The 12,699-nt window shown below is 44.7% G+C and overlaps 1 protein-coding gene across 9 annotated transcripts in view; it reads right to left on the bottom strand.

The window, feature by feature from the left end:
- Positions 1–12,699, bottom strand: part of LOC109202376 (integrin alpha-L) — a 56,280-nt gene that overhangs the window by 33,058 nt on the left and 10,523 nt on the right. For 3 of the 9 annotated variants that reach the window (XM_025908064.1, XM_025908070.1, XM_025908069.1), the window contains 11 exons: positions 9,941–10,083; positions 9,670–9,820; positions 9,374–9,509; positions 9,216–9,268; positions 6,970–7,054; positions 6,679–6,818; positions 6,145–6,291; positions 5,834–6,031; positions 4,054–4,178; positions 3,830–3,969; positions 3,598–3,728 (listed from right to left, as the gene is read on the bottom strand). In XM_025908064.1, coding sequence (XP_025763849.1) covers positions 3,598–3,728; positions 3,830–3,969; positions 4,054–4,178; positions 5,834–6,031; positions 6,145–6,291; positions 6,679–6,818; positions 6,970–7,054; positions 9,216–9,268; positions 9,374–9,509; positions 9,670–9,820; positions 9,941–10,083 — 1,449 coding nt within the window. Of the gene's footprint in view, positions 1–1,948; positions 2,078–2,258; positions 2,370–3,217; positions 3,374–3,597; positions 3,729–3,829; positions 3,970–4,053; positions 4,179–5,833; positions 6,032–6,144; positions 6,292–6,678; positions 6,819–6,969; positions 7,055–9,215; positions 9,269–9,373; positions 9,510–9,669; positions 9,821–9,940; positions 10,084–12,699 lie in introns of those variants that run through there. The other 6 variants (XM_019359533.2, XM_019359534.2, XR_002062301.2 and 3 more) reach the window with 6 other exon arrangements.

Genomic DNA, 12,699 nt, shown 5'->3' with positions numbered 1-12,699 from the left:
TGACACGCCATTTCCTCTCCAGCTTACGAGTTATCTGCTTTAGGCTACGTGTTTGAGAATTATACCACGGAGTCAGGGACTTTGGATTTGAGGCCTTAGTTTTCACAGGAGCTACAGTATCCAGAGTCGTACGTAGTGAGGAGGTAAAATTATTAACAAGATAATCGACCTCAGTTGGAGTAGCGTTCAGATAGCTGCTCTGCTCTATGTTGGTACAGGGCATTGAAGATGATAACAGTGGGTGGATTATAGTCTTAAACTTAGTTACAGCACTTTCAGAAAGACATCTACTGTGATAAAGTCTACTCTCCACTGCTGTGTAATCAATTATTGTAAATGTAAATGTTATCAGGAAATGAGGGTGAAGATGGATGGATGGATGGATGGTTTTCACTGCCCTATCCATCGCCAAGAGAACAGGCATCGGGGGATTCCTCAGGAGCATCTTCCTTGGAGGGCTCAACCCAGGGTTGCGGTCATGGCCTATTAGAGGGCTCTTTTGGCTGAACTGGGCCTCGGTCTGGATGGGCCTGGCGGGTTGCAGAATATGGGGGAGCCTACTGGGGTCAGTGGGGGAGCTGGCCCCAGGGAGGGGCCACTTGCCCCTCCCTTCTTTCCCTCCCCATCTCCAGCTGCCTCCCGCTCCACCACAATCACCCACACATGCAGGGCCTTGGGGTACAGCTGTGTCACCAGGGTGTAGGGGAGGCACCCCCCCCCCCCCCTCTGTCCCCTTCTGGCTGCCTGTGCCTCAATTTTATCCCACAACTTTCACATTACTCACACTCTCATAACACATACATATAGGACCTTGGGGGTGGGCACGCTACACGGCATCCAGATGACAATCAGGGTGTACAACCTCACCCCTGGCCGTTGCCCACCTCTCAATTTTAAATACATGTAGACATTGAGGGCTATCAGGAGGGGCTATATGTTTACCTGCTGCTCTCTGGCAGGTAGCTCCATGCCCTCCTGGGTTTTAAATGCACCTTAGAACACACATGCATCAACACTACATATGAGCAGGTGAAGGGAAGTTTGGAGTTCACACACCCCCGTTCTCTGTTGCTTGTTGGAGCGGGGGGGGGGTCGGCCATCCGATTGGGGTCTGGAATGTGGGGCCTCCCTGCTGCTGCGGATTCAGGGCAGCCCCCTAGACCTGGGGCTTACAGTACGCTTGGGGAGTGTGATTGTGTGTACAGTGTCTATTTATGTCTGTCTCCACGTTGGTTGAGTCCTGAGTAATTGCACATGAGAGCATGAGGGTGGGTAATGGATGTTTGTATCTGTGTGTGCCTGTGTCTATATGTCAGGTCGGGTATCAGACGTCACCTCTCTAGGGACATCTCAGGCCCTCCAAGGTATGGAGGCCTATCTCCCCCCACCACTTCCCCTGCCAGTGGCAGACTCCCTCAGTCATCGGTGCATTGGTGGTTCTTTGTATCGGGGAATGGGCATCCAGGTAGACACCGGATAAGTCCTGGTGGCTGCTTGTCGGGGCCTGGAGCCTGGGGCTCACTCGGGCCACTTTGGGGGTGGGGTGCCCTCGGCCTCTCGGCCTGGGGCTCGGTCACTCTGGCACAGCTGGCTGCTGGCGGAGCTCACGGGCACGTCACTGCAACCTCCCCTGGCTTCTGCTCCGCGGCTGCTGAGTGACCCCTCATCTGGGGCTCTCCTCAGCTCTTTCTGGGATGGTGGCGTGGCTGCCCCTCCGTTGGTCTTCCTTGGTCTCCTTTGCTCTTGGGGCCTCTGGATGTCTGGATTCTTGATCTCCTCCATACCTGCTTCATGCCCTGGAGGACGGGGCTGTGGCTCCCCACACCCTCTAGCAGATCATTACATGAAGGAACCTTTTAAAAACAAGCGCACTCATGCTCACAGGTGTAAAAACAGGTGCTCACACACACACACAAACGACGATTTCTCATTTTTTCATTAATCAGTCTTTTATTAATGATAATAATTACTCCATGATAATAACTCTTCTGAGCATGTTTTTTACTTGCTAAAGATCAGAAATATGTTCTTGAACAGTTCAGCTCTCACTTCTTCTGCATTATTTTTAAATGGGAATCTGTAAAAAGTACGAAAATAAAACAGGTCAAACTTAAACCGCAGGTCAGAAAAAAGCTTCAGACCTCATATTAAATCCTACTAAATACTCTTGGTAAATATAATAGGACATGAGTATAGCTGTATCTTTGGTTGTATACAATAAGCATGTAAATACAGACTGTACGAGCGACTGAACTCACCTCAAGGACAGCCTCTCTTTCAGAGTCCACGCTCAGGACGGCGCTCTCGCTCTCAGGTTGAAGGAAGTTAAGTCTGATCCTGAGAGGTGTTGATGTGTCTGCCACATAGTTCTGTAAGAAAAAGTCGTTGTCATCAGCTTTCAAAAAGCCTAAAAATGCTACGATGGTAACAAACTCAAGCACTGTTATTTGATAACTCTTAGGGTAACACCTTAATTACTAAGGATTAATATTGATGAAGATGAGTTTTTCACTTCTGTTTACATCATTCAGGTAGATCCATTGGGATTTTTTTGAATTTTATTTTTTAATGTTGCTACAAACCACCTCATCTTATCCACCTAACATCTCACATACTCTGCTGCTAAATGAGCAGATTTAACAATTTATTTGATTTTCTTATTTAAATTAAATTAAATTAAATTTAATAGTATCTAAACAACAACATCCTGCTGCTGTCTGTACTGTTTTGGTCTCTGGATACAGGATCAGGGTCTGCCTGCCCCTAGCTTATAGTTATGGTTGGATCAGGTGACCCTGAATCCTCCCTTAGTTATGCTGCAATAGGCCTATGGTGCTGGGGCTTTGTTCCACAAGCACCTCTTCATTCTTCAACGCTCTGCATTTAATCATTAGTTATTATTAATCTCTGTCTGTCTTCCGCAGCTTGTCTGTTGTCCTGTCTCCCTTCCCTCACCCCCAACCAGTCACAGATGTATGGCTGCCCCTCCCCTGTTTGTCCCTGAGGTTTGTTCCTGTTGAAAGGGAAGTTTTGCTTTCAACTGCTGCAGCGTGCCAACTCATAGGAAGCTGCATGATTGCTGGTGTTTTCTGTAGCATCTTTATTGAGGTGATTGTAATTTGGCACAATATAAATAAACCTGATTATTGATATTAAGGGCCACATATAATGCCTTTCCTTATGTCCTTATCATTCTGTCACAGTGGTAGATGCTCACATTAAGCATGTCCAAAGCTTGCAGTCAAATGATTTCCTGTGGTGAACCCTAAAGGGCGTGGCCAAAAGAAAAGGAATTGTAGACAAAGCCCGCCCACCTCTTCTCATTGCTTTAAACCCTAAGCTTGCGAGGGACAGTCAGTCAGGAGAAAGTTGCCTGAAAATAAGGAGATGTAAAATGTCTTTTATATTTAAGTATTTTGAGGCCGGGCTAAATTCAGAATCCTATGTGACATGTCCATAGTGCATGCTATGGCTTAAAACACATGCTTACAAAGCTGGCGCTTTAAGGAAAAGTGGTGATTGAACGATGTGTTAAAGTCATCAGAGAGTGAATAAATAACAAGGTGATGTTCAACATTAAAACTGATGCATTCTTACTGCTCTGTTGATGGAGTAGCTGACGCAGGTGTTTTCATCTCTCAGCTCCAGGGTCTGACTGAACATACTTTGACTTGCTTGTCCCATCACATTAAGTATATATGTGATGTTCAATGCTGAGCTCACTGACCCTGGAAAAAAGTCATTCACACACATTAATTACACATTAATGTGGATTTTTAAAAAACTGTTTTAAATTTCCACATTTGTCCGCTCATCACAACAAACCTACCTGCTTTGCTCTTTGTTGCTTCGACCTTTGCAAAGCATGCCGTTATTTTAACCAAAGCTACATTTGTATCTGGACTCAGGGTGTCGAGGTTCTCAGGGTGAAAAGACAGACGAGCCAAGACGTTGAAGACCGGCTTGGATCTGAAAGGCAGCGAATGAACTTAAATAGATTGTCGCTGTAAATTTTAGCCTCCTTTATAGGTGTAGTGTTCATATAATATTCACCTGAATACAACAGCTGCACCATGTGATTCAACCACAACACCCGGGAGCCCATCCTCCCCGACGTCCCCGAAGATGGCCCTTCCAAAGAATTTCAGCCCGTTGTCTATATTTTTTCCCATGATTCTCTGGAATAACGAGATATTAGAGCCTAGTCTGAATACCTCTTTCAGATGACATTACATGTCTGTGTCTACAATAGTGCTCTCATAAGTGTAAGTCTGATAATATTATTGTGCTGCAGATAATTAAACTTAAATGCAAATGCACAGAGGTTTTGAGAGTGTGCAAACACAACTCCATAAGCACAGACAAAAAAAAGAGCAAAAACTTGCATTAATGACATGATAAGATATTTAATTTCCAATCTGCTTTTTTGCAGGCTCTGCACATCGTTCAGTCGTTATTGTACAATATTTGACTTGAATACATTTAGGATGGCAGGTTGTGGTGTCAGACAGAGAAAAGATTGATTGCTGAAATATAGAAACAGAAGATTCTATCCATCCATCCCATCCATCTTCATCCGCTTTATCCGAGGTCGGGTCGCGGGGGCAGCAGCCTAAGCAGAGAAGCCCAGACCTCCCTCTCCCCAGCCACCTCCTCCAGCTCATCCGGGGGAACACCAAGGCGTTCCCAGGCCAGCCGAGAGATATAATCTCTCCAGCGCGTCCTGGTCTGCCCCGGGGCCTCCTCCCGGTGGGACAGGAGGCGCCATAGGGTCGGGTGCAATGTGTGTCGGGCGGCAGCCAGGAGCGGAGGCCCTGGCGAACCGATCCCCGGCTGCCAAGACAGAAGATTCTAGAAACAGATTTTGCTTGTTCTAAAACCCACTATTTGAAATAGTGTTGGACACAAAGTTCTTTGGGCAGGTTGTCACATTTTTGACGTTATATTACAGCATTACTAAAACAATCAAGAGGCAAGCATGGAGCGGCAACAGTGTTGAGCAGATTCATCGTTTGTGCCTTAGTTCTATGATGGTTTATAAGATTTGAAGGGTATAGAAATCATTTTCCTCCTGAATCTTTGATAATAAAGTGCTATTCAAAAGTCTTGAGTCACCTCACATTTCTTTATATTTTGCTTCCACAGAGGCAGACGTTCATTGACCTGCAGACTTTCTAAAGGTCTTTTAAAGCCTTTTTAAAAAAATTTTTTTTTTTACGTTGGCTGCTTTTTCATTCATTTTCGGTCCAGTTCTTGTACCTGATCATTTTCAGGGGAATGTTTTTTGTTTTTAAAACAACTTAACACTGACCTATGAATCATTAAAGCATAAACAAAGCTCAAAGACTGAAATCATCTAAATTGTTCTTCTAATGGAACTTATCTAGATACTTGTTGTTTGATTTTTTTTAGAGTTGCAGGAAATTCCACACAATATTTTCAGTGGAATCTGCAGAAATATTGACTGGTTTCCCCAGAGCCTGGACCTCAACATTACTGAAGCAGTGTGGGATCATCTTTACAGATAACAGAACGAAAGGCAGCCAACATCCAAAGAGAAGCTTTGAATGTCCTTTAAGGAACTATTCCTGAAGACTACCAATTACAAGAAAGAAATTACCTGCCTAAGAGAGTTCGGGCTGTGTAAAAGAATAGAGGCAGTCCAAAGCTTGTTATAATTGTACAAACTCTATTTTTGCCTCTTATATTGTATTTCCATTTATTTTGCACATGTTTGCAAGAAATCACTACACCTACTTAGCATTTTAAAGGCAGAATATAAAGACATGACAGGTGGCTCAAGACTTTTGCACAGTAGTGTTGTCTGTGTCACCTGGCTGAAAGTGCTGACTATCCCTCTCTGCCTGTTGCCATGGTAGATATACACGGCACCTCTGTTATCATCCTCAAGCGGAGCTCCGACAGCTACGTCTCGGAGTCCATCTCCATTCAGGTCTGGAAGACTGGATATGGTGGTGCCAAATCTACCCATGGATGGTCCCGTCACATCCTGGTTACTTTCCAGTACAGTCTAATAGGAAATGAGGATGTTAATAATGGACTATGAAAAACACATGCATTTATTTTGTCAGCTTTAAAGCTCACACAGTGTCACACCAGATCTTAGCTTATATTATAGCTCACCTCATCGCTCACAGAGTAGATGTAGACCCGGCCTTCTTTCTTCACCTGAGGCAGATGAAACTGTGGAGCTCCTACCAGCAGGAAGTCAGTGCTCCCATCTGAATCAACATCTAATGAGCACAGCTCAGCACCGAAGTAGGAACCAATCTAACAATGTTTGGAGTGTAAAGGATGATTTACAAAGTCAAAACCAAACCCAAAGACACAGCTTCAAAGTAGTACAGTTATTAAGAGCTGTAATAACTGCATTAAGTCTCCATGATTTTTTGGATTTGTCATTATTGTTTAAAAACACACATTATTATTCTCAAACTGTAAAATGCTGCTCATCTCTTTTTATTCTGTGTTGAGGGCCTGATCCCAATCACCTACACCCTCCCACTCTAAGGATTTTTGTCATATTAATGCATCGTTTCCTCTTAATATGACACAAAATCCAAACCTTTACCAAAGTTTTGGCACAAATATTTTCATGCTTTAGCTCAAATCTGAATATTTTTAAAAATCACAATATTTCTTAACATAGTTACCAACCTGTTCTCCACGAATTCTTTGAAGTTCTGTCCATTGTTCACAGTGGTGTCTGAAAACGACCTGTCCTGTTTGCTCAAACTCTGGAGCACCCGTGAAATACAAAGGAACACCGTTTTTCTTTCCAATGGAAATGGAATTTCCTGCAACAGCCAAATAATAATCTGCGAAATGTTCACTCTGGATCTCGTATGTGCTACAATATGGTATCTCAAGTTATAGAAAAGTAATCTTATTAAATTAGCAGGTAATATATAGATAGTAGGTAATAATAAAAAACAGAAATGGGTTTACCCAGGTAACCCTGCATTCGTTCTTGAGGTCTACGGAGAAAACTACGCCAGCTGTTCAATCCCACAGAACCCACGATCAGGCTATCCTGCTTACAGAAACATCTGATTACAGTTCAGGCTGAACAGAGACAGAGAAGAACTGAGATACCAGTAACAGTGATGAGGTAATGTCACACATCAACAGTTATGAATTAGAATAAGAACACTTACAAAACAGCAAAGCTCAACTAAAAAGAAGATTTTGAGCTGCCTTGTTGACATTAAGTGATAGGAACTGTTTTTGTTATGTTCTATTATTGTTATGTGTAGGCTGTGTGCAGACAGGAAAAGGACCCAAAGTGCAGACTACGGAGACAGACGTGAACTCAAAACAGCTTTAATGCTGAACTCAAAAGTGTAACAAAACTAAGAATACAAAATACACTTACGTAGACAGAACACACAGCAAGATAAGGGTAGATTGCGACAAGGACTGATGAAAACACAGGGCTTAAATACATAGAGGGAGCAATCAGGGAATGGACAACAGGAGGGAAACACTGCTGGGGCAAATCAGAACTGACGAGACCAGGAAGCGTAAACTGAACACACTGAGATAAGACAGACCTTCAAAGTAAAACAGGAAACACATAACACAGACTGAACAAAAGACACAGACTCACATGCAGGCACTACAGAGGGAACAGAGACGTGGGACCAGGGCAGACACAGACACTGACTGGACACGGGGATATAGCGGACAGGGGAGACAGCAACTAAGGATTACACAGAGACAAACCATAAGACATGACTCTAACAAAAACCCAAAGACTAGAAATTATAAATAATATAATAAACCCAAAAAACCCTGGGTCAACGACCCAGGCATCCTAACAATTATGTTTCTGTTATGTTATGTAAGTATGTTCTATCACTTACAGCACACTACTAAGGGTAGGCTTGGTCATTATCTGAAGATGTTCATGCAGCACTTGAACTGAGTAAACAGAAAAATGTCATTTATAGTCTCATTCATGGGTTTAATGGTCCACTGTTTTTGGAAAGCAAAGTTTTTATGGTTTGTTTTCTTTGCTGTACATAAAATGCATCCAATCACTGCTCCCAAAAAAACAAAAAACAAAAAACCCCAACCGTATACTTCGTTATTATTTAAATAACCGTATATCCCTTCTGTCAATAACTACAGTTGAGATGCAACTTATGTTGCTGATGCTGTGGAAAATGTAATTTTCAACAGCATTTTGCAGTTATTTGCAAATCTCATTAAGCATTGTTTTATTCACAAGAGAATATAGGAAACATATTAAATGTTTGAACAGAAAAGATGTACCATTTTAAGAAACACTAACTACGAATTTGGCAGCAACGTGTCTCCAAACAGCTGAGTCAGGGCCTTGTTAGCATTCAGTCTTCTTTTAACAGTCTATAAATATCTGGGAACCGAGGAGACCAGCTGCTGGACTTTATCAGATGAACGTTGTTGTAGTTTTTATTTCATGCTGAAAAGACCTTCCATTAAAAATACACTGTCTGGATCAGAGCAGCTGGATGCTGCTCTAAAACCTTTGTACACCTTTCAGCATTGCCCGAGCCTTTACAGATGTGCAAGCTGCCAGTATTATTGGTGCTGGTGCACCATCAGAGATGCGGCTTTTGAACTGAACATCCAACACGCTGGATGGTCTTTCACCTCTTTAGTCCAGAGGATGTGACCCTTTCTAAAATAAATGTAAATTCTGAACCCTTCAGAAGAGTCAGTCCATTCTAAATGGACTTCAGCCCAGAGAAGGAGGGTGATATGAAATGTATGAGAGAGCTTTAACCTGCGTTTGTGGATGGAATAGTGAACTGACAGTGATTTCTGGAAGTGTTCCTGAGCCCATGCTGTGATTGTGCCTCTTTTTACAGCATTGCTGCCTAAAATCACGAGCATTGAATATTCATTTTTGGACTTGTCCCTTGTGAAAGGTAAATTTTACAATTCTAACACATTTTCAGTGTTTCTCTTCGTGTTAAACAGTTTGTAAGAGTGGAATTTTTTCCAAACAATAAGAATTTAAAACACACAACACTTCACCTATCCTGACGTTACTGATTTTTTTTTATCAGTAGTCAGTGCTTTACTGTCTGTGCTTTAGCTGCACCTGTGCATGTCAGGTTAGCCATGACTGAGAAATTTCAATCTTGTCACAAGTAAATAATTTAGACTTTGAATGTGTGCAGTTTTAACCTTTTGAAATCATTCACCTTTCTGAAAACAGCACTGAATCCACTGAATTCTGCCCGAGGAGCTGTGCAACCTAAATATGAAGAGATACATGTGACCACCACTGGTCCACACCAGGAAGATAACAGTGATTTTTGAAAATGTATTTATCAAAACAGGGAACAAAGTTGAACATCACCTTCCACAGTAAATATCTTTTCCTGTAAATTCTCCAGCACTCCTGTGAGTACATCATAGTCCTCAATTTTGAAGGCATTTCTATGTTTTGGTTCTGAAGCAATGGCCCTGAATTTATCCAGCTTAGCATCTTTGACCTGAAATCAGAATACTGCTTGAAAACAGGAAATTCAAAGTCTGACATCAGCATGGGAAGTAAAAACTGGACTGAGAGCTGAAATCTGTTGATCTGTTTGTGCTGAGACTGACAACATGATGCTTTTTCTGTTGGGACTAGTGTAACACATCACATCCTACCCCAACGACAAGACGAATTATATTTTTATCGTCATATCTTTTAATGATCCCTCTGCTGTCTGTATCAGAGGGATCTCCATCTGTGATTAGAATCAGAACTTTGGTAACATCAGGAGAGGCGCCTGTAGCATTGTTGTCAAAGATTTCATCTCTGAAACAAAAGCAAAGCAACACTCAGAATAAACAACATTTAAAAATATGAATAAATGAACAAATACAGTGCTCATTATCTCACAGCTGTATTGATCCTGCTGCTTTTAACATAACTTACAGCACAAATTCGAGGGCTCTGTGTGTCATGGTGAGACTTTTTAAATGTTTTTCTTTCATAAGTTTATCGAGAGCACGTCCAGCTGCATAGTCGTTGAAGTCAAACACTTTGTGGACTGTGTTGGAGAACTGAACTGCTGCGAACTGGAAACAGAACAAACAACAACAAAAAATAAAAACAAGAAAAATACATAAATACATTACTCATATAATGCATAATATATATATATATATATATATATATATATATAGATATATATATATTGTGGCGGACCACCAGATGGCTCCACTCACACCCAAGTTGAAGGGAAGAGCTGGGTGGAGATTTTGGCGCTTACTGTATCTTAAGTTCTGAGAGACAGTGTGTGAATAAACAGTTGGAGTGAGACACAGGGACCTCTCGTGTCGTTATTTCTTACCTCCACATTGGTGACCCCAGTAGCGAACATGCTAAGGCTCGACGACGAAGCCAGCTCCGGCCTGGAAGCATCGGCTGCCGCCGGATTTGCACCTCCGCCGATGGCTGCTTTTGCTGTGGCGCTTAAATTGTCGGATTTTTGGCTTCACGATCCCCCTTCATGGTTCGTGCACGTAGAAGCTCAGTTTGCTCTTCGTGGAGTTTCAGCCGACGATACTAAATACCACCATGTGGTGGCTTCTCTTGACCCGCTGTCAACCCGCCGCGTGATGACTCTCCTCCGGGACCCTCCAGCCCAAGGCAAGTACACCGCTCTCAAGGCGCTGCTGCTGCGGCGTTACTCCCTCTCTGATGCTGAGCAAGCCGAGAAACTCCTTTCCCTCGCGGGCCTGGGCGACGGCACCGCCCTCGAGCTCATGGAGAGCATGCTGTCCTTGCTGGGCGCGGATGATGGAGGATTTCTCTTCACCCACCTCTTTCTCCGACAGTTGCCGGCTCCAGTGCGCGCTGGCCTTGCCAACTCCCCGCTATTGGCCACGAAGGATTACCGCTCTCTGGCGGAAGAGGCAGATCGCATCCTCCTTGCTACCAGGAGTTTCGGCGTCCAGGCGGTTGTTCAGGACTCACCAGCATTTTCCCCTGCCTCCTCACCGATGCTCCAGGGACCCTCCGACTCGTCCACGGTGGCCGGAATCGCTGCGCGGCAGCACCGCGGAAAAGGGCTTTGCTTTTATCACCAGCGTTTTGGAGCGAAGGCCCGGCGCTGTCTCCCGCCTTGCAGTTTCCAGACCCAGGGAAACGGGCATGTCAGCGCTCGGTAGCAGCCGCGACCGCTGGCAACAAGGAAAGGCTGCTTTTCTTAGAGGACTCACGCTCGGGGAGGCGTTTCCTGGTGGACTCCGGCTCACAGAAGAGCCTTCTTCCCCCGGCTGGCTCGGACAGGCTAGCTGAGGGCTGCGGGCCATTCCTAACAGCAGCTAATGGCTCTCCCATCAAAACCTTCGGTGAAAGGTTGGTGACTGTTTGCTTTCATGACCGTGACTTTCAGTGGAACTTTGTTGTTGCTGCTAGCTCTGTGCCTATAATAGGCGCTGATTTTCTTTGTGCTCACGGACTGCTGGTTGATGTTGCTAACAGACGTTTAATTGATGCTGTGTCATTTTCCTCATTACCCTGTTTTACTCGGGGTGCTCAGCCCGTGGTGCATGCTAACTCAGTGGATTCGGGTGACGTTTTTCAATGTTTGCTTTCTGAGTTTCCCTCACTCACTGTCCCCACTTTCTCGAGCACTGTGACGAAGCATGGGGTGGAGCATTACATAACTACAGTAGGGCCCCCGGTTTTCGCGCGCGTGCGTCGCCTCGACCCTGCTAAACTGGCTGTCGCTCGGGAAGAATTTGCCACCATGGAGCGCCTGGGCATCGTGCAGCGTTCGAATAGTGCCTGGGCTTCTCCTTTACACATGGTTCCTAAATCTGATGGTCGGTGGCGACCTTGTGGGGATTTCCGCCGTCTTAATAACGTCACGGAGAATGACCGTTATCCCATTCCCCACATCCAAGATTTTTCCGCCCATCTTGCAGGAACCTCGGTTTTTTCGAAGATCGATTTGGTACGGGGATATCATCAGGTTCCCGTGCGCGCGGAGGACGTCCCCAAAACCGCCGTTATTACACCTTTCGGCCTTTTCGAGTTTCTGCGCATGCCGTTTGGCCTGAAAGGTGCCGCCCAAACCTTCCAGCGGTTGATGGACTCTGTCTTGCGCGGGCTGCCCTTTGTTTTTGTATATCTTGATGATATACTGGTAGCCAGCAGCTCGAATGAGCAGCACCTGTTCCATCTGCGTCAGGTTTTTCAGCGTTTGACGGAGCATGGACTGATTATTAATCCGTCTAAATGCCAGTTTGGGTTGCCCGTTCTCGATTTTCTTGGGCACCGCATTTCCGCTGAGGGCGCGGTTCCGTTGCCTGACAAAGTCCGAGCTGTTTCGGAATTTCCGCGTCCTGCAAACGTTAAAGCACTGCAGGAATTTTTGGGGATGGTGAATTTTTACAATCGTTTTCTCCCCAGGGCGGCACATCTGCTGAAGCCCCTTTACGGGGCGTTAAAAGGTAAGAAGGCTAATGACGCCGTCGACTGGTGTCCAGAAAGCATCCAAGCGTTTTCTGATGCTAAGTCAGCGTTAGCTAATGCTGCCCTTCTGGCCCACCCATCCCCCTCAGCGCCGATTGCGTTGACCACCGATGCGTCGGACATAGCGGTGGGTGCGGTGCTGGAACAGCGAATCTCGGGTGTCTGGCAACCGCTCGCCTTTTTCAGCCGTACGCTGCGTGACAGCGAAC

The sequence above is a fragment of the Oreochromis niloticus genome, linkage group LG6 (genome assembly GCF_001858045.2).
Source record: "Oreochromis niloticus isolate F11D_XX linkage group LG6, O_niloticus_UMD_NMBU, whole genome shotgun sequence".
Taxonomy (NCBI): domain Eukaryota; kingdom Metazoa; phylum Chordata; class Actinopteri; order Cichliformes; family Cichlidae; genus Oreochromis; species Oreochromis niloticus.
This window is presented reverse-complemented; position numbering and strand designations above follow the sequence as displayed.